The sequence below is a fragment of the Haliotis cracherodii genome, unplaced genomic scaffold (assembly GCF_022045235.1).
Source record: "Haliotis cracherodii isolate W230 unplaced genomic scaffold, xgHalCrac1.p SCAF_25, whole genome shotgun sequence".
NCBI lineage: Eukaryota > Metazoa > Mollusca > Gastropoda > Lepetellida > Haliotidae > Haliotis > Haliotis cracherodii.
In genome coordinates this window covers 7,235,163-7,258,072 of record NW_027266281.1, presented here as the reverse complement: position 1 = coordinate 7,258,072, position 22,910 = coordinate 7,235,163, and the positions used below count along the sequence as shown (strand labels likewise).

General features: G+C 45.7%; 1 protein-coding gene across 1 annotated transcript; it reads right to left on the bottom strand.

Annotated features, from left to right (window-relative positions):
• Nucleotides 1–5,409: 5,409 nt before the first annotated feature.
• LOC139472697 (mucin-2-like) lies at nucleotides 5,410–20,938 on the bottom strand. The gene is made up of 4 exons (XM_071255153.1): nucleotides 20,842–20,938; nucleotides 6,707–10,664; nucleotides 5,770–6,534; nucleotides 5,410–5,626 (listed from the first exon to the last, which is right to left on the bottom strand). Exons 1-4 carry the CDS (start codon nucleotides 20,936–20,938, stop codon nucleotides 5,410–5,412), a joined length of 5,037 nt encoding a protein of 1,678 aa, XP_071111254.1.
• Nucleotides 20,939–22,910: the final 1,972 nt, after the last annotated feature.

Below are 22,910 nucleotides of genomic sequence, written 5' to 3'. Positions count from 1 at the left end.
CTATCTATACCACGTCTATCTACATCACGTCTCTCTATGCCACGTCTATCTATATCACGTCTATCTACATCACGTCTATCTATATCACGTCTATCTAAATCACGTCTATCTATATCACGTCTATCTACATCACGTCTATCTATACCACGTCTATCTACATCACGTCTCTCTATGCCACGTCTATCTATATCACGTCTATCTACATCACGTCTATCTACATCACGTCTATCTACATCACATCTATCTACATCACGTCTATCTACACCACGTCTATCTATACCACGTCTATCTATATCACGTCTATCTATATCACGTCTATCTATACCACGTCTATCTACATCACGTCTATCTATATCACGTCTATCTACATCACGTCTATCTATACCACGTCTATCTACATCACGTCTATCTATATCACGTCTATCTACATCACGTCTATCTATACCACGTCTATCTACATCACGTCTCTCTATATCACGTCTATCTATACCACGTCTATCTACATCACGTCTCTCTATACCACGTCTATCTATATCACGTCTATCTACATCAAAACTATCTACATCACAACTATCTATATCCGTGTCTGTCAATAATACCCAGTATACAGAGAGCCAGTGACAGCCTGTCCACACTGTCCGTCTTGCTGGGGACAACCCCGTTGGTGAGAACGAACCTCACCCACCTTGCCTTGCGTCCCCCGAATAGAGCAGTAGCCTATATATAGTCCGGGGAAACCCCATGTATTTCACTGTGAAACAGATGTGCGTATCGAGGGCAGTACGAACCTATTTTTAGACATTTGCATCATTTCAATGTTTTGGGCAAACTGGACCAATGTCTGTTATTGCAGACCCTGCAACTCCTGGGGCATAGAGTGCTTGTGGGGTCGGGTGGGGTCGGGTGGGGTCGGGTGGGGTCGGGTGGGATCGGTTGAGGTCGGGTGGGATCGGGTGTGGTCGGGTGAGGTCGAGTGGAGTCGGGTGAGGTCGGGTGGTGTCGGGTGGGATCGGTTGAGGTCGGGTGGGATCGGGTGTGGTCGGGTGTGGTCGGGTGGAGTCGGGTGAGGTCGGGATGTGTCGGGTGAGGTCGGGTGGGATCGGGTGTGGTCGGGTGGAGTCGGGTGAAGTCGAGTGGGATCGGGTGTGGTCGGGTGGAGTCGGGTGAGGTCGGTGGAGTCGGGTGAGGTCGGGTGGAGTCGGTTGAGGTCAAATCCTGCGTACCTTCCTACACGTACACTGGCTCCGTGAAGATCAGGGGTAGAATATGTCTTCAGCAACCCATGCTTGCCGTTAAAGGCGAATATGCTTGTCGTAAGAGGCGACTAACGGGATCGGGTGGTCAGGCTTGCTGACTTGGTTGATGCATGCCATGCTGTCCCAATTGCGTGGATCGATGCTCATGATGTCAATCACTGGATTTTTTCTGGTCCAGACTCGTTTATTTACAGACCACCGTCATATAGATTGAATATTGCTAAATGCGGCGTTAAACAATAAACAATGCAATACATTATTTATGAAAATCACTTTTACAAATCATTTCAAGGCGAAAGAAAATCAGCAACAAGATTCTCATATAGATTACCCTTAGAGCTCACTCACTCACTCACTCACTCACTCACTCACTCATTTCATGATGGTTCACCTGGATCAAGGATCAAGAGACCGCCTCCGTGGTCTAGTGGTAGAGTGTCCGCCCGGAGAGCGGAAGGTCCGGGGTTCGATCCCCGTCCGCGTCATACCAAAAGACATTAAAAGATGGTACTTGTTGTTACCCTGTCTGGCGCTTGGCATTACAGGGCTAAAACAAGGACTGGTCGCTTCGGAGTCAGTATACTGTGTCCGAGTTGAGTATTCATGTTAAACTGGCATGGTATCTCAGTGTGCTAGCACTATAAATCGGCATCAGTCCGGACTAGTACAAGCAGCCACACACACACGGGTATGCACGTCGCTATATAAGTGCAATAATCTTGGACGCGACGTTAAACCCCATTTCACTTCACCTCAGGATCAAGATTCCCGACCCGGACAAGATTACCCTTTGAGGTCATTCTTCAGGCTATCCTCGAGTTCCCCAAACATCTGGGACGACATATCTCCGAGGCAACCTCCCCACTCCCGTTACCTGCCCCCAATTGTCTCTATGGACCTCAAACAGCGTCCGAATAACGAGGCGCCCGAGTCAGTTTTGAAATTTATATGACGTCACTTGCAGCTGGCCATCCCGTATATTATCACTATACAAACTGTGAACAAGTAACAATCCCCCTTCTATATATGTGAACAAACTGGACGCCGTACAACACGTCTTTGTCGTTGTTGTTGTTGTTGTTGTTGTTGTTGTTGATGTTGTTGATTTTTGTTGTTGTTTTTGTTGTTGTTGTTGTTGTTGTTGTTGCATCAAGTGTTTAAGAGGTCGCATTATGCCTAAGCAATTTCGGCTGACCTGTCGCTCTTTGTGACCCATGTGTGTGAGTAGGGTACACATATCTATTGTGAGTTTGGTATTCACAAAATTTCTGTTTTTGTATTGATATGATTTCTGTTTCCGTATATCGATATAATTTCATGTTTATCCTTGGCTGCTCTGTTTATATACGTTCGAGTAGCTGTCCATCTCTCAGAAATAGAGTTAGTTTGGCCCCCGCTGTTGCATCTATTGCCTTTAGGAGACCTACGACGGATGTTAGATCTACGTCTTTGTCAGTAGTGATTACGAAGGTGAGATTATTACTTATATTTCACAATATCACATGGTTATATATTGTGGGCGGAGAGAGTATCACATGGTTATATACTGTGGGCGGTGACAATATCACATGGTTATATACTGTGGGCGGAGAGAGTATCACATGGTTATATATTGTGGGCGGAGAGAGTATCACATGGTTATATACTATTGGCGGAGAGAGTATCACATGGTTTTATACTATTGGCGGAGAGAGTATCACATGGTTATATACTATTGGCGGAGAGAGTATCATATGGTTATATACTGTGGGCGGAGAGAATATCATATGGTTATATACTATTGGCGGAGAGAGTATCACATGGTTATATACTATTGACGGAGAGAGTATCACATGGTTATATACTATTGGCGGAGAGAGTATCACATGGTTATATACTATTGGCGGAGAGAGTATCACATGGTTTTATACTATTGGCGGAGAGAGAATCACATGGTTATATACTATTGGCGGAGAGAGTATCACATGGTTATATACTATTGGCGGAGAGAGTATCACATGGGTTTTTCGTGTAGGAGAAGACACTATTACATGGGTATATAAATGAGGATTAAATAGGGTGGTTATAAATTGAGGGAGGAGGTCATATACGGTGGTTATGCATTGAGGAAGGAGGTTATATTGGATGGTTATATATTAAGGGAGGCGGTTATATACAATCATCATACAGTTTGGGGAGGTTATACTCGACGGTTATATATTGAGGGAGGCGGTTATATTTGATGGATATATATTAAGGGAGGCGGTTATATACAATCATCATACAGTGTGGGAAGGTTATACACGATGGTTATATATTGAGGGAAGAGGTTATATGCAATGGATATATATTGAGGGAGGATGTTATATTCAAAAAAATTGTATGTGAGAATGTTATTTACGATGGCTGTACGCTTTGATGTTGATATGTGAAGGTAGGCCGTGGTATGGTAATAATTTGATACGTGTCAACTTTCAACGTTTTTGAAGTTGTATTTACCTGTCAAACTCAAATGGATTAATGTGCATAGCGTCGATGTCTGCATATTTACACACGGCAGTGAAATATTGCATTCATGCGCATGACCTAGTTTAAGACGGAAACTCTCATAATTCCTTCAAACGAGGTTTTATAAAATTCTGATAGGCAAGCAATAAACACAATAGTATCGAGCTATCCTGTACTACCAATCTTAGGAACCTCATGATGAAATTTCGTATCTTCTTGGCTTTCGCTCGTAAGTTACCAGAACTATTCACTCTTTCATGAAATTGGTTTTACACGGGACCTCGTTTGTCTTCATTATATACACCGTTGATAAGGTTACACACACACACACACACACACACACACACACACACACACACACACACACACACACACACACAGTGTGTATGCGTGTGTGTGTGTGAGAGAGAGAGGGGGGGGGGGAGAAAGAGAGAGAGAGTGTGTGTGTGTTTGGTGGGTAGTTACGATGATTTTACAGTGTGAGTGTGGTGTGTGTGTGAGTGTGTGTGTGTGTGTGTGTGTGACAGAGAGAGAGGGGGAGGGGGGGGGAGAAAGAGAGAGCGAGACAGAGAGAGAGTTTGTGTGTGTGTTTGGTGGGTAGTTACAATGATTTTACAGTGTGAGTGTGAGTGTGTGTGAGTGTGTGTGTGTGTGTGTGTGTGTGTGTGTGTGTGTGTGTGTGTGTGTGTGTGTGTGTGTGTGTGGGTGTGTGTGTGTGTGTGTGTTTGTTGTGCGTGTTGTGTGTGTGTGGAATGAGATTATACTTCGAACTTCCTTTATGCCAGTCGGAGGCACGGGTGGCCCAGTCGTCTAAGTCGACGCGATAGTGCAGAGTTGCGTCCCTTCGGCACGCCAAAAACCTATGATTGTGGGTTCGAATCCCGGTTCTCCCCGATTATGTTTCTAGGGTTGTCAGCACCATACCCGTGCTCGTGGGTTTCACCGAAGTGGTTAACGTCTCATACCTGCATCACTTCGGATATTGAGTCTCATTTCTGGCTAAGAGTCAGCAGTCGTATTAATTTGGAGTCGCATTAATTTCAAGATTTACAGTAGACAGTGGTTACGACACGAGGTTATAAACTGTCATTTTACACTGTGTGAACCATGTTACGCATGAATACACCTTCAGCCTCCTCTTTAACGTACCTCACCCACATTTATACCTTCTTAGCTCACCTGGTCTAAAGTTGATTCCGCAATACCCCACGTTTCAAATCAATATTACAACAGTAAAAGCGATGACGCTTATGGAGGAGCTGATCCCGTCCTCGCGTCACCACGACGACCCGATGGAGGCGAGGCCTGGACGTGGCGGCGACTGCATTGACTACGCCCCATGTCTGACGCCTCACTGTTCAGTGACGGGAATCTATCATCGTGGTGGCGGCGTGACGTTCTGACGGACGCTATTAATAGTGGTTGCTAGGAAAGCCATACATCAAGCCCCCTGCCCTTGCCATCTCGACAGTGTCGCGCATTTAACTATCATATCACAACTCGCCGTGTTGCCGTGAAGGAGTTGGCAAGATAAACACACCACTGGTGGAGTCGATCAGAGCATGCGTCACACAACATAGAAGAAGACGAACATATTTGGGTCTGTCTGGAATGATAAATTTGGAGAGTATTTATTTTGATCGTATAGCCCGAAATACAACCTTCGTTATGAATCCTGTGGTGTAGGGTGACCGTGTAGGGTGAATCTGTTGGTGTAGGGTGACTCTGTGTAGGGTGACTCTGTGTAGGGTGACTCTGTGTGTGTAGGGTGACTCTGTGTAGGGTGACTCTGTGTGTGTAGGGTGAATCTGTGTATGTAGGGGGAATCTGTGGTGTAGGGTGACTCTGTGTGTGTAGGGTGACTCTGTGGGTACAGGGGGAATCTGTGGGTACAGGGGGAATCTGTGTGTGTAGGGGGAATCTGTGGGTACAGGGGGAATCTGTGGGTACAGGGGGAATCTGTGGGTACAGGGGTAATCTGTGGGTACAGGGGGAATCTGTGTGTGTAGGGGGAATCTGTGGGTACAGAGGGAATCTGTGGGTGTAGGGTGACTCTGTGTAGGGTGACTCTGTGGTGTAGGGTGAATCTGTGTAGGGTGACTCTGTGGTGTAGGGTGACTCTGTGTAGGGTGACTCTGTGGTGTAGGGTGACTCTGTGGTGTAGGGTGACTCTGTGTAGGGTGACTCTGTGGTGTAGGGTGACTCTGTGTAGGGTGAATCTGTGGTGTAGGGTGACTCTGTGGTGTAGGGTGACTCTGTGTAGGGTGACTCTGTGGTGTAGGGTGACTCTGTGTAGGGTGACTCTGTGGTGTAGGGTGACTCTGTGTGTGTAGGGTGACTCTGTGGTGTAGGGTGACCCTGTGTAGGGTGAATCTGTGTAGGGTGACTCTGTGGTGTAGGGTGACTCTGTGTAGGGTGACTCTGTGTAGGGTGACTCTGTGGTGTAGGGTGACTCTGTGTGTGTAGGGTGACTCTGTGTAGGGTGACTCTGTGTAGGGTGACTCTGTGGTGTAGGGTGAATCTGTGTAGGGTGACTCTGTGTATGTAGGATGACTCTGTGTAGGGTGACTCTGTGGTGTGGGGTGACTCTGTGGTGTAGGGTGACTCTGTGGTGTAGGGTGACCCTGTGTAGGGTGACTCTGTGGTGTAGGGTGACTCTGTGTAGGGTGACTCTGTGGTGTAGGGTGACTCTGTGTGTGTAGGGTGACTCTGTGTAGGGTGACTCTGTGTAGGGTGACTCTGTGGTGTAGGGTGAATCTGTGTATGTAGGATGACTCTGTGTAGGGTGAATCTGTGGTGTAGGGTGAATCTGTGTATGTAGGATGACTCTGTGTAGGGTGACTCTGTGGTGTAGGGTTACTCTGTGGTGTTGCGTGACTCTGTGTAGGGTGACTCTGTGGGTGTAGGGTGACTCTGTGGTGTAGGGTGACTCTGTGTAGGGTGACTCTGTGGTGTAGGGTTACTCTGTGGTGTTGCGTGACTCTGTGTAGGGTGACTCTGTGGTGTAGGGTGAATCTGTGGATGTAGGGTGACTCTGTGTATGTAGGATGACTCTGTGTAGGGTGACTCTGTGGTGTGGGGTGACTCTGTGGTGTAGGGTGACTCTGTGGTGTAGGGTGACCCTGTGTAGGGTGAATCTGTGGTGTAGGGTGAATCTGTGTATGTAGGATGACTCTGTGTAGGGTGAATCTGTGGTGTAGGGTGAATCTGTGTGTGTAGGGTGACTCTGTGGTGTAGGGTGACCCTGTGTAGGGTGAATCTGTGTAGGGTGACTCTGTGGTGTAGGGTGACTCTGTGTAGGGTGACTCTGTGTAGGGTGACTCTGTGGTGTAGGGTGACTCTGTGTGTGTAGGGTGACTCTGTGTAGGGTGACTCTGTGTAGGGTGACTCTGTGGTGTACGGTGAATCTGTGTAGGGTGACTCTGTGTATGTAGGATGACTCTGTGTAGGGTGACTCTGTGGTGTGGGGTGACTCTGTGGTGTAGGGTGACTCTGTGGTGTAGGGTGACCCTGTGTAGGGTGAATCTGTGGTGTAGGGTGACTCTGTGTAGGGTGACTCTGTGGTGTAGGGTGACTCTGTGTAGGGTGACTCTGTGGTGTAGGGTGACTCTGTGTGTGTAGGGTGACTCTGTGTAGGGTGACTCTGTGTAGGGTGACTCTGTGGTGTAGGGTGAATCTGTGTATGTAGGATGACTCTGTGTAGGGTGAATCTGTGGTGTAGGGTGAATCTGTGTATGTAGGATGACTCTGTGTAGGGTGACTCTGTGGTGTAGGGTGAATCTGTGGTGTTGCGTGACTCTGTGTAGGGTGACTCTGTGGGTGTAGGGTGACTCTGTGGTGTAGGGTGACTCTGTGTAGGGTGACTCTGTGGTGTAGGGTTACTCTGTGGTGTTGCGTGACTCTGTGTAGGGTGACTCTGTGGTGTAGGGTGAATCTGTGGATGTAGGGTGACTCTGTGTAGAGTGAATCTGTGGTGTTGCGTGACTCTGTGTAGAGTGAATCTGTGGGTGTAGGGTGACTCTGTGGTGTAGGGTGACTCTGTGGTGTAGGGTGAATCTGTGGTGTAGGGTGACTCTGTGTAGAGTGAATCTGTGGTGTAGGGTGACTCTGTGTAGAGTGAATCTGTGGGTGTACGGTGACTCTGTGTAGAGTGAATCTGTGGGTGTAGGGTGACTCTGTGTAGGGTGAATCTGTGGGTGTAGGGTGACTCTGTGGTGTAGGGTGAATCTGTGGTGTAGGGTGACTCTGTGTAGAGTGAATCTGTGGGTGTAGGGTGACTCTGTGTAGAGTGAATCTGTGGGTGTAGGGTGACTCTGTGTAGAGTGAATCTGTGGGTGTAGGGTGACTCTGTGTAGAGTGAATCTGTGGATGTAGGGTGACTCTGTGTATGTAGGATGACTCTGTGTAGGGTAACTCTGTGGTGTAGGGTGAATCTGTGTATGTAGGATGACTCTGTGTAGAGTGAATCTGTGTAGGGTGAATCTGTGGGTGTAGGGTGAATCTGTGGGTGTACGGTGACTCTGTGGTGTGGGGTGAATCTGTGGATGTAGGGTGAATCTGTGGATGTAGGGTGACTCTGTGTAGAGTTAATCTGTGTAGGGTGACTCTGTGTAGAGTGAATCTGTGTAGGGTGACTCTGTGTAGAGTGAATCTGTGTAGGGTGATTCTGTGGGTGTGGGGTGACTCTGTGGGTGTAGGGAGAATCTGTGGATGTAGGGTGACTCTGTGGGTGTAGGGTGACTCTGTGTAGGGTGACTCTGTGGTGTGGGGTGAATCTGTGGATGTAGGGTGACTCTGTGTGGGCTGACTCTGTGTAGGGTGACTCTGTGTAGGGTGACTCTGTGTAGAGTGAATCTGTGTAGGGTGACTCTGTGTAGGGTGACTCTGTGTAGAGTGAATCTGTGTCGGGTGACTCTGTGGGTGTAGGGTGACTCTGTGGTGTAGAATGACTCTGTGTAGGGTGAATCTGTGGGTGTAGGGTGACTCTGTGGTGTAGGGTGACTCTGTGGGTGCAGGGGGAAACTGTGGGTGCAGGGGGAAACTGTGGGTATAGGGGGAATCTGTGGGTGCAGGGGGAAACTGTGGGTATAGGGGGAATCTGTGGGTACAGAGGAAATCTGTGGGTGTAGGGGAATCTGTGGGTACAGGAGGAATCTGTGGGTATAGGGGGAATCTGTGGGTACAGGAGGAATCTGTGGGTGTAGGGTGACTCTGTGTAGGGTGAATCTGTGGTGTAGGGTGACTGTGTGGGGTGACTCTGTGTAGGGTGACTCTGTGGTGTAGGGCGACTCTGTGTGTGTTGCGTGACTCTGTGTAGGGTGAATCTGTGGTGTAGGGTGAATCTGTGGTGTAGGGTGACTCTGTGGGTGTAGGGGGAATCTGTGGGTGTAGGGGGAATCTGTGGGTACAGGGAAATCTGTGGGTGTAGGGGGAATCTGTGGGTACAGGAGGAATCTGTGGGTGTAGGGTGACTCTGTGTAGGGTGAATCTGTGGTGTAGGGTGACTGTGTGGGGTGACTCTGTGTAGGGTGACTCTGTGTAGGGTGACTCTGTGGTGTAGGGTGACTCTGTGTAGGGTGAATCTGTGGTGTAGGGTGACTGTGTGGGGTGACTCTGTGTAGGGTGACTCTGTGTAGGGTGAATCTGTGGTGTAGGGTGACTGTGTGGGGTGACTCTGTGTAGGGTGACTCTGTGGTGTAGGGTGACTCTGTGTAGGGTGACTCTGTGGTGTAGGGTGACTCTGTGTGTGTTGCGTGACTCTGTGTAGGGTGAATCTGTGGGTGTAGGGTGACTCTGTGGGTGTAGGGTGACTCTGTGTAGGGTGACTCTGTGTAGGGTGACTCTGTGGGTGTAGAGGGAATCTGTGGGTGTAGGGGGAATCTGTGGGTGTAGGGGGATTCTGTGGGTACAGGGGGAATCTGTGGGTACAGGGGGAATCTGTGGGTATAGGGGGAATCTGTGGGTACAGGGGGAATCTGTGGGTACAGGGGGAATCTGTGGGTACAGGGGGAATCTGTGGGTACAGGGGGAATCTGTGGGTGTAGGGGGAATTTGTGGGTACAGGGGAATCTGTGGGTGTAGGGGGAATTTGTGGGTACAGGGGAATCTGTGGGTGTAGGGGGAATCTGTGTGTGTAGGGGGAATCTGTGGGTACAGGGGGAATCTGTGGGTACAGGGGGAATCTGTGGGTGTAGGGGGAATCTGTGGGTATAGGGGGAATCTGTGGGTACAGGGGGAATCTGTGGGTGTAGGGGGAATCTGTGGGTACAGGGGAATCTGTGGGTGTAGGGGGAATCTGTGGGTACAGGGGGAATCTGTGGGTACAGGGGGAATCTGTGGGTACAGGGGGAATCTGTGTGTGTAGGGGGAATCTGTGGGTACAGAGGGAATATGTGTGTGTAGGGGGAATCTGTGGGTACAGGGGAATCTGTGGGTGTAGGGGGAATCTGTGGGTACAGGGGGAATCTGTGGGTACAGGGGGAATCTGTGGGTACAGGGGGAATCTGTGGGTGTAGGGGGAATCTGTGGGTACAGGGGGAATCTGTGGGTACAGGGGGAATCTGTGGGTACAGGGGGAATCTGTGGGTATAGGGGGAATCTGTGGGTACAGGGGGCATCTGTGGGTAAAAGGGGAATCTGTGGGTACAGGGGGAATCTGTGGGTGTAGGGGGAATCTGTGGGTGTAGGGGGAATCTGTGGGTACAGGGGGAATCTGTGGGTACAGGGGGAATCTGTGGGTGTAGGGGGAATCTGTGGGTACAGGGGGAATCTGTGGGTACAGGGGGAATCTGTGGGTACAGGAGGAATGTGTGGCTACAGGGGGGATCTGTGGGTAGAGGGGGAATCTGTGGGTACAGGGGGAATCTGTGGGTACAGGGGGAATCTGTGGGTGCAGGGGGAATCTGTGGGTACAGGGGGAATCTGTGGAAACAGGGGGAATCCGTGGGTACAGGGGGCATCTGTGGGTACAAGGGGAATCTGTGGGTACAGGGGGAATCTGTGGGTGTAGGGTCAATCGGTATATATAATTATTGATTTGATTGCTGAAGTAAATTTAACTGAAGGTTCAAATATTCCAAGTTGAATCCCCCTTTTTCAAACTTCTGGATCAGCCTCTGCACAGTATACACACACCGAGCCGATCAGTGCTTGCTTTATATCCTTATGCCACGGGTCAGACAGGGTAACAACCTTTAGCGAATTTTAGCATGACGGGTCCGGGTCGAACCCTCGACCTCCCGCTCTCCGGGCAAACGCCCTGTCTAGAAACGAACTACCGTTATTGGTCTACAAATTGATACACGCAGAACGGGAAATATGTTTCTCAATTGTTTCACGGCAAAGGTTATTGGACTTCCCTGCTGTGTTTACCAGCTGCTTCGTCACGTGACGTAACACTGAGAACTATACACAGAGTTCTAGAACCAGCCTGTCTCAGATACGATTTGCAAACAATTTATCACCAGCTTACCTAATCCCAGACCAAGTTAACTCTCGTAGTGATTACAGCCTTAGACCTCCAAATAATTAAAGTGAGTGAGTGAGTTGCGTTTAACGCCGCTTTTAACAGTATTCCAGTTATATCACGGCATGTCAGCTTAATGTGGGAGGAAAGCCAGACGTGATGCAGGTCTCAGACGTTTACCACTTCGGTGAAACCCACGAGCACGGGTATGGTGCTGACAAACCTAGAAACACAATTGGGGCGAACCGGGATTCGAACCCACAACCGGGATTCGAACCCACCCAAATAATTAGATCTAAGACTGAACTCTACGCAAAATCCTTAATACTTAACTCCACAAAATTATGGAATAATCTATTTGAAGAAATTAAATCTTCTGGCTCTTACTAAAATTTTCATAATGTATTATCATGCAAAAATAATTACAAATATTTCTTTAATACAGATTCTGTCAATGTATCCACTGCCGCCTCAGATTCGGGTGTAGTGACAGCCCAGACTGTACCTGTGGTCACCACGATGAAGACCCGCTACACTACTTCTTTGTTTGTTGTGATTATGATCAAATCAGAAGCAACTTATTATATTAAATAAAAGGACATTAAAGAAGTACAGTACTTACGGATGTGAAAGTATCATCTGAAGCAAATCATGAAATGCTTCTCTATGTCGATACTTTCAACACACATTCTGGATTAAAACTAAATAATACACCAAACTCTCAAATAAAATATACACTCTTCTAAAAATGAAACGCAGAGGTAGTATATAGTTCATTGAACCTGACTAAACAAAAAATCCGGTATATAAATTGGATATATGTTATCGGAAAATGTTGGTGGCCTGATATTCGACAAACGGTGCGTAAATGCAGCCATTGTCTTAAACGACATTGTTTTTACAATTGTTAAAAAATGTGATGGAGGAAAACAGTAAACCCAAATGCACGTGCAAGTTATGGCATTCGTAACCCGTGGTAGTGGCTATAAAAAGGCAAGCATAAGCCAATAATTTGTCATTCAATTGTCAATATTTCTCAAGTTCGAAAATGTCGAGACTCAGCGCTGCCGATCGGAACATCGCCATAGGACGTATCCAAAGAAGGGAATCGCAGTCTTCTGTTGCACGCCACTTCAACGTCCACCACAGCACCAGTTGCCCCCTTTGGGACAGAATGGCGCAGAATTCCGCAGAACAGAATTGGTACACATATCCAGTCAGTGCCGAGGAGATGCAGAGCCGTGATTGCTGCCCGGGGCGGTCACACGAGAGTTCGGCGTAACATTATGGCCTTATGTGACATGACAATTAACAGTTTTCAATACCTGTGTACAACGACAACTATCGAACTCCAAAAGTTCCTATTTATATCTATGATATCAAATGAAATATATCGACTTTATTAGGTACACTAAATTTATTAAAATTCTACCTGTGCGTTTCTTTTTTTGAAGATTGTATATGTATCTTGTGTACATTATTTCGTACTTCTTACTACGAATAACCCCATAATTCTGACTATCGAATACTGCGGATCATGCTTAATAACTGACCACCAAGGTATTTTTGTGTAATTATGTGGTAAACACCTTGACCATCTTTGTTACCTGCTTTCTATGTTGGGAGAGTTATGCAAATATGCTGTCTTATTTACCGATCCCAAACAATATGTTTAAACCAATCTTAGATATGTATTCTATTATGGAATGTCATTTGAAGATAGTTCCAAATGATCTATGACATGCGGGATATATAAGTATACAGAAGAAGTTGTCTAGTATTTGCACATGTTAGTGCAAGAAAGATTTGCAATGTTGTCCTTTTAAAAGAAAAATGTGTTATTTCTCCCAAGCTGACCCTGAATAAGGAAGTAATACCTGCTGCACTTAATCTCAAGTATACTATGAAAAACATAAATGAGGTAACAAAATATACTACCAAAGTAATTAAATCTACATGAGATAGGTTTGTTCCTGAACAGGAGGTAATTATAAGACCAAATATAACCATGGATAAATAGTCAAGTACGCTCCTTTGTGAGAAAGAGTGAGTGAGTTGGGTTAAACGCCGCTTTTAACAGTATTCCAGTTACATCACGGCGTGTCAGCTTAATGTGGGAGGAAAGCCCGAAGTGATGCAGGTCTCAGACGTTCACCACTTCGGTGAAACCCTAGAGCACGAGTATGGTGTTGACAAACCTAGAAACATAATCGGGGCGAACCGGGATTCGAACCCACAATCATAGGTTTCTGGCGTGCCCAAGGGACACAACTCTGCACAGCGAATCGCGGCGCCTTAGACGACTGGGCCACCTGTGCCCCCTTGTGAGAAAGAGAAACCGACACCATAAGATAGCCAAATGTCTTAACATTCCAATTCATTCGCGCAAGTTTATAACTTATGATAATATTGTTTATGATACAGCTGTTGAAATAGCTAATTGTATTAATAAGGGTTTTTTGTGTGAATATTGATGGTGAATTACTGTTGGTTTTCATACCTGGAGATTCCACACAATTTCAACTCACGAACTTATGTATTCTGTGATATAAGTAAGACATCTGATAATGGCACAAGTGATTATTATCTAAAGTAGTGAGTATGGTTTTACGCCGCTTTTAGCAATATTCCAGCAATATCACGGCGGGGGACACCAGAGATGGGTTCCACACATGGTACCCATGTCGGGAATCGAACCCGGGTGACGAGCGAAGGCTTTAACCACTGGGCTATCCCACCGCCCCTATTATCTAAAGTAAAAGCAGTGGATACTGGTCGGCTCGGAGTCAGTACACTGTGTCTGAGTGGGGTATTCATGTTAAACTGCGGCATGGTATCTCGGTGAGCTAGCACTATAAATCGGCATCAGTCCGGACTAGTACAAGCAGCCACACACACGCGTACATGCACGTCGCTATATAAGTGCAATAATCTTGGACGCGACGTTAAACCCCATTTCACCTCACCTACATATGTAAGCTTATACGCATATGACTGTAGTGTTGTATTCTTACTATATCATGTGTATTGTTTGTTCAACTTAAAATGTAATTATGTAACTGGGAGTTGTATTTGCATAAGCCAGTGAGGCTTGTTTACCAATCCTTTTCAAATTAAGCTGAATAAAATAAACTGGGCGGCAAAGAAAGTATAGGTCGAGTTCCATGATCGATAAAGAAATAACAAGAAGAGGTTTTGTTGTGAATTATAGTATAATCTAGGGAGGGGTAACAAATGATTGATCAACCACAGTTTGAATGTGATTGTGCAATCACAGGTAACGTAAGCTCAAGGTAAACAATGGTGGGGTAAGAAATTTCATTTTCAAAAGTTGTCTGAAATGTCACCAAAAAATTGTCAGACACACTACAAGTTCATTGACGACACAGTTGCCTTCAATAGCGCGTATGACCTCCAGCTGCCTCAATGCATGCTGTGATACGCCGCCTCATCGATGACGTCAGTCTTCTGATGACGTGGACTGGAATGCGTTGCCACTCGTCTCTCAGGGCCTGCTGCAATTCTTGTCTGTTGACGGGAGGCTGATTGCGTGCTCTAATTTGCCTTTCAAGATGGTCCAACAGATGTTCAATTGGATTCATATCGGGTGAGTGGGCAGGCCAGGGCAAAACGTCAACGTTCTGCTGGTATAGAAAGTTCCGAATCAGTCTTGCGGTATGCGGCCTGGAATTGTCGTGTTGAAACATTGCCCCCTGCTGTTGGTTTTGTAAGAACGGAAGCAAAACTGGCTGCAACACTTGGTCTCTGTACTGCACAACGTTCAGGTTTCCCTGTATAATCACCAAATCAGTCTTCTGATCTCCACAAATACCGCCCCACACCATGACACCTCCCCCGCCGAATGGATGGACCTCTCGAATACACGCCCGCGCCAAACGTCACCTCTGCGTCGATAAACACGTTCTCTGTCGTCATTTCGAAACAAGTTAAACCGACTTTCATCAGTAAGCAGTGCAAGAGCAAGTAAACAGCACTCGAGGCTTGCCAGCGTCGAACCTGCCTCGCCCACCGCAGTCTCAGACGTCGATGTTGAGCAGTCAGTACCATTCCTCTGAAAGGATGATACGCTCGGATTCCAGCAGCACGAAGTCGTCGTATTACTGTACGTTGGCTAATGGGATGTCCCAACGCTGTTGCTGCCGTCGCCGTCGCCGTTACGAATCTGTTTCGCAGGTGAATGCGCCGTATCCGACCGTTTTCCAGTGGTGTTGTCACTCGGGGTCGTCCGGTTTTAGGCCTGTCCTGTGCCCCCCACCCCCCACCCCCCCTCCCCCCTTCCAAACTTTTCCAAACCTTCCAGCAATTTGGACCTGTGTTGCCCCCATTTCGCCCATACCGATGGCTCTCTCTCTGCTCCTGTGACAGTCGTGACATTTCCTTTGTGTGCTTTCATCACGTGTGGTTATACCCTGCAGACGAACGCATTTATACAGCTAACATGCACGTGCAGTTTATGCCATAGCCGGGAAACCTGTTTCGCCATTTTCTTTGTCACCGCACGAGCGCCGTCGGGTGAGGTGTTTTTTGGTACCTGTTCCTGGGCAGTCATATTCCCAATACCCACTTTCCACTAGTTATCGCTGTTTTTAGGAAAATTACAAATTGCCAACCTATACTTTCTTTTGCCGCTTAGTTTATGTATAAACCAGGTGGTGTGCGCTAAACGTCTTCCTACGGGCATATGTCTCTCCCACTAACGCACTCACTCACTAACGCGCTCACGCATTCAGTGATGCACGCACGTACTTAGTCACTGACGCACGCACGCACGCACTCACTCACTCGATCAACTAATCTTGGATTCGAACCCACAACTCGAAACAGTGTAATACAAGGTGACCCTTCTCAGACGCTACGACGAAGCCGTGATTCCTAACATTTCCCATGTTACCTATCTCGTTATTCATTTATTTATTAATTTATTTATTAAGTTTGCAAATTCCACAGATAGGGCCGCAAGTTAAGCTGCGATACAAACAGTGTCACGCTGGGAGGTTGTTCCGAGCAGTCTCGGTGTTAATCCTGAGAGAAAAACAACACAGTTTGTTATTTTTCCGCACGGCGAAGGTATTTGGCTTTCTAAATGCATCCTTGGCTCTCGAATAATTTTCCGAGAAACGAGCTGGTATGATAGGGGGAAAAACGCTAATTTGACAGACAATCATGCAATTCATCCGGGAAGATGCAGCTATGACGTCACAATGACGTCATACTGGTAACGCGATATGCGTGTTTTCTCGAGCCTCAGAAGATGAAGAATGGAAGTTGCCAATCGTGCTGTAGATAGATGTTTCTCTTGTGTTTCTTGATAAAAGCGGCTGCCGTCTCATGACAGAGACCAGCATTGGCGAGAGATGGTCACAGAATCTATACTCACAACAGATGCAGGGGTCTTTGATCAGACACGATTCTTTTCTTCTAAAATAAGATTGTAAAACACGTTTCGGTGGAAAAATCAGTGTAAGTGTTAAATTCCCAATCGTGTGTTCTATGTACATCTGTGTGTGTACGACAGCAATAGTGTACAATGACATTGCATGTGTACAGAATAACTTTACATGTGTACAGTGACGTTACATGTGTACAGTGACGTTATCTGCTTACAGAGAGACATTTCTTGTGTACAGAGAGAAATTACATGTGTACAGAGTGACATTACATGTGTACAGAGAGACATTACATATGTACAGAGTGACATTACATGTGTACAGAGTGACGTTACATGTGTACAGACTGACGTTACAGGTGTACAGTGACGTTACATGTGTACAGAGAGACATTACACGTGTACAGACTGACGTTACAGGTGTACAGAGAGACATTACATATGTACAGAGAGACATTACATGTGTACAGAGTGACGTTACATGTGTACAGACTGACGTTACAGGTGTACAGTGACGTTACATGTGTACAGTGACGTTACATGTGTACAGAGTGACGTTACATGTGTACAGACTGACGTTACAGGTGTACAGTGACGTTACAGGCGTACAGTGACGTTACATGTGTACAGTGACGTTACATGTGTACAGTGACGTTATGTTTACAGAGTGATATTTCCTGTGTACAGAGATACATTACATGTGTACAGAGTGACGTTACATGTGTACAGTGTGACGTTACATGTGTACAGAGTGACGTTACATGTGCACAGTGACGTTACAGGTGTACAGTGACGTTACGTGTGTACAGTGACGTTATATGTGCACATTGACGTTATATGTGTACCGTGACGTTATCTGCTTACAGAGTGACATTTCTTGTGTACAGAGTGACATTACAGGTGTACAGAGTGACATAACAGGTGTACAGTAACGTTACATGTGTACAGACTGACATTACATGTGTACAGATTGGCGTTACCGGTGTACAGGTTGACGTTACATGTGTACAGACTGACGTTAAACGCGTACAGAGAGACATTACATGTGTACAGATTCACGTTACATGTGTACAGACTGAGGTTACATGTGTACAGACTGACGTTACATGTGTACAGAGTGACGTAACATGCGTACAGATTGACGTTACATGTGTACAGAGTGACGTTACATGGTTACAGACTGACATTACATGTGTACAGACTGACATTTCATGGTTATATCGATGGTAAGAAAAGTAAAACGTGATCATGCAAGTCAAATGGACGACAGAATAAAATGTGGTGGTATTGTGGTGAATTAACTTAGATCCAAGACCACTCGAAGAAAAGTTATATTGATATCTGTACCAACTACAGACCAGTTGCTTTAACTTCATGGTCAGCCAAGACATTCGAGAAGTGTGTCTTCGAATACAGTAAACTACGGTTTATAACGAACCCAAAGGGACTACTAATTTTAGTTCGTTATAACCGTCATTCGTTATAAGCATATATACAACATAACTACAGCATATAGTCGGGACTAAAAGGTTAGTTCGTTATATCCGTTCGTTCGTCATAAGCGTGTTCGTTATAACCGTAGTTTACTGTATGTCTTTAATTGTCTTGGAGATAACGCTCATCAAAATTACAGTCGGATGTTATACTGGAGATTTCACGCAATGTCAACACAACGAGGTGGTTACTGCTTATGATACTGATAATGGTAAGGAAGTAAGGCATTTGATAAGGTATGGCACAAGTGATTATCATCTAAATAAAAGCAGTGAAATAGTTCGAAAGCTATTACTTAAAGCTATTAATCGATTACAGAGAGTAGTAATTAATGGCCAGGCTCCCAACGTAAAACGTTCAACAGCCGGTGTACTCCAGGGATCTGCATTTGATCCTCTTCTTTTTCTTTTTTATAAAAATAACATTGTTGAAAACAAGAAATCCACTATACGACTGTTTGCTAGTGATACTTCACTACAAGCAGAAGGACCTGTGAAGATCCGGAGCAGAATAGGTCTTCAGCAACCCTTTCTTGCCGTCAAAGGCGACTAGGCTTGACGTAAGAGGCGACTAACGGGATCGGATGGTCAGGCTCGCTGACTTGGTAGATGCATGTCATCGATCCCAATTGCGTGGATCGATGCTCATGATGTCTATCACTGGATTGTCTGGTCCAGACTCGATTATTTACAGACCGCCGTCAAAAAGCTGGAATATTAATGAGTGCGTTGTTAAACAACAAACAAAAAAAGGAAATAAACAAACATGGTTACGCACTGACGTTACATTTGAAGAAAATATAATCTCTACTATAAGTTGTAGTCCTGCATCTCTACTGTACAGTTGTAGTCCTGCATCTCTACTGTACAGTTGTAGTCCTGCATCTCTACTGTACAGTTGTAGTCCTGTATCTCTACTGTACAGTTGTAGTCCTGCATCTCTACTGTACAGTTGTAGTCCTGCATCTCTACTGTACAGTTGTAGTCCTGTATCTCTACTGTACAGTTGTAGTCCTGCATCTCTACTGTACAGTTGTAGTCCTGCATCTCTACTGTACAGTTGTAGTCCTGCATCTCTACTGTACAGTTGTAGTCCTGCATCTCTACTGTACAGTTGTAGTCCTGTATCTCTACTGTACAGTTGTAGTCCCCCATCTCTACTGTACAGTTGTAGTCCTGCATCTCTACTGTACAGTTGTAGTCCTGCATCTCTACTGTACTGTACAGTTGTAGTCCTGCATCTCTACTGTACAGTTGTAGTCCTGCATCTCTACTGTACAGTTGTAGTCCTGTATCTCTACTGTACAGTTGTAGTCCTGCATCTCTACTGTACAGTTGTAGTCCTGCATCTCTACTGTACAGTTGTAGTCCTGCATCTCTACTGTACAGTTGTAGTCCTGCATCTCTACTGTACAGTTGTAGTCCTGCATCTCTACTGTACAGTTGTAGTCCTGTATCTCTACTGTACAGTTGTAGTCCCCCATCTCTACTGTACAGTTGTATTCCTGCATCTCTACTGTACAGTTGTAGTCCTGCATCTCTACTGTACTGTACAGTTGTAGTCCTGCATCTCTACTGTACAGTTGTAGTCCTGCATCTCTACTGTACTGTACAGTTGTAGTCCTGCATCTCTACTGTACTGTACAGTTGTAGTCCTGCATCTCTACTGTACAGTTGTAGTCCTGTATCTCTACTGTACAGTTGTAGTCCCCCATCTCTACTGTACAGTTGTAGTCCTGTATCTCTACTGTACAGTTGTAGTCCTGCATCTCTACTGTACAGTTGTAGTCCTGCATCTCTACTGTACAGTTGTAGTCCTGTATCTCTACTGTACAGTTGTAGTCCTGCATCTCTACTGTACAGTTGTAGTCCTGCATCTCTACTGTACAGTTGTAGTCCTGCATCTCTACTGTACAGTTGTAGTCCTGCATCTCTACTGTACAGTTGTAGTCCTGTATCTCTACTGTACAGTTGTAGTCCCCCATCTCTACTGTACAGTTGTAGTCCTGCATCTCTACTGTACAGTTGTAGTCCTGCATCTCTACTGTACATTACAGTTGTAGTCCTGCATCTCTACTGTACAGTTGTAGTCCTGCATCTCTACTGTACAGTTGTAGTCCTGTATCTCTACTGTACAGTTGTAGTCCTGCATCTCTACTGTACAGTTGTAGTCCTGCATCTCTACTGTACAGTTGTAGTCCTGCATCTCTACTGTACAGTTGTAGTCCTGCATCTCTACTGTACAGTTGTAGTCCTGCATCTCTACTGTACAGTTGTAGTCCTGCATCTCTACTGTACAGTTGTAGTCCTGCATCTCTACTGTACAGTTGTAGTCCTGTATCTCTACTGTACAGTTGTAGTCCCCCATCTCTACTGTACAGTTGTATTCCTGCATCTCTACTGTACAGTTGTAGTCCTGCATCTCTACTGTACTGTACAGTTGTAGTCCTGCATCTCTACTGTACAGTTGTAGTCCTGCATCTCTACTGTACTGTACAGTTGTAGTCCTGCATCTCTACTGTACTGTACAGTTGTAGTCCTGCATCTCTACTGTACAGTTGTAGTCCTGTATCTCTACTGTACAGTTGTAGTCCCCCATCTCTACTGTACAGTTGTATTCCTGCATCTCTACTGTACAGTTGTAGTCCTGCATCTCTACTGTACTGTACAGTTGTAGTCCTCCATCTCTACTGTACAGTACAGTTGAAGTCCTGCATCTCTACTGTACTGTACACTTGTAGTCCTGCATCTCTATTGTACAGTTGTAGTCCTGGATCTCTACTGTACAGTTGTACTCATGCATCTCTACTGTAGAGTTGTAGTCATGCATCTCTACTGAACAGTTGTAGTCCTGCATCTCTACTGTACTGTACAGTTGTAGTCCTGCATCTCTTCTGTACAGTTGTAGTCCTGCATCTTTACTGTACAGTTGTACTCCTGCATCTTTACTGTACAGTTGTACTCCTGCATCTTTTCTGTACAGTTGTACTCCTGCATCTCTACTGTACAGTTGTAGTCCTGCATCTCTACTGTACTGTACAGTTGTAGTCCTCCATCTCTACTGTACAGTCGTAGTCCTGCAACTCTACTGTACAGTTGTAGTCCTGCATCTCTACTGTACTGTACAGTCGTAGTCCTGCATCTCTACTGTACTGTACAGTTGTAGTCCTCCATCTCTACTGTACTGTACAGTTGTAGTCCTGCATCTCTACTGTACAGTTGTAGTCCTGCATCTCTACTGTACATTAAAGTTGTAGTCTTGCATCTCTACTGTACATTTGTAGTCCTGCATCTCTACTGTACTGTACAGTTGTAGTCCTGCATCTCTACTGTACTGTACAGTTGTAGTCCTGCATCTCTACTGTACTGTACAGTTGTAGTCCTGCATCTCTACTGTACTGTACAGATGTAGTCCTGCATCTCTACTGTACTGTACAGTCGTAGTCCTGCATCTCTACTGTACTGTACAGTTGTAGTCCTGCATCTCTACTGTACTTTACAGTTGTAGTCCTGCATCTCTACTGTACAGTTGTACTCCTGCATCTCTACTCTACTGTACAGTTGTAGTCCTGCATCTCTACTGTACAGTTGTAGTCCTGCATCTCTACTGTACTTTACAGTTGTAGTCCTGCATCTTTACTGTACTGTACAGTTGTAGTCCTGCATCTCTACTGTACAGTACAGTTGTACTTCTGCATCTCTACTGTACTGTACAGTTGTAGTCTTGCATGTCTACTGTACAGTTGTAGTCCTGCATCTCTACTGTACAGTACAGTTGTAGTCCTGCATCTCTACTGTACTGTACAGATGTAGTCCTGCATCTCTACTGTACTGTACAGTCGTAGTCCTGCATCTCTACTGTACTGTACAGTTGTAGTCCTGCATCTCTACTGTACTGTACAGTTGTAGTCCTGCATCTCTACTGTACTGTACAGATGTAGTCCTGCATCTCTACTGTACTGTACACTTGTAGTCCTGCATCTCTACTGTACTGTACAGTTGTAGTCCTGCATCTCTACTGTACTGTACAGTTGTAGTCCTGCATCTCTACTGTACAGTTGTAGTCCTGCATCTCTACTGTACTGTACAGTTGTAGTCCTGCATCTCTACTGTACTGTACAGTAGTAGTCCTGCATCTCTACTGTACAGTTGTAGTCCTGCATCTCTACTGTACTGTACAGTTGTACTTCTGCATCTCTACTGTACAGTACAGTTGTAATCCTGCATCTCTACTTTACAGTACAGTTGTAGTCCTGCATCTCTACTGTAGAGTTGTAGTCCTGCATGTCTACTGTACAGTTGTAGTCATGCATCTTTACTGTACTGTACAGTTGTAGTCCTGCATCTCTACTGTACTGTACAGTTGTAGTCCTGCATCTCTACTGTACTGTACAGTTGTAGTCCTTCATCTCTACTGTACTGTACAGATGTAGTCCTGCATCTCTACTGTACTGTACAGTTGTAGTCCTGCATCTCTACTGTACTGTACAGTTATAGTCTTGCATCTCTACTGTACAGTTGTAGTCCTGCATCTCTACTGTACTGTACAGTTGTTGTCCTCCATCTCTACTGTACTGAACTGTTGTAGTCCTGCATCTCTACTGTACAGTTGTAGTCCTGCATCTCTACTGTACTGTACAGTTGTAGTCCTGCATCTCTACTGTACAGTTGTAGTCCTGCATCTCTACTGTACTGTACAGTTGTAGTCCTGCATCTCTACTGTACTGTACAGTTGTTGTCCTGCATCTCTACTGTACTGTACAGTTGTATTCCTGCATCTCTACTGTACAGTTGTAGTCCTG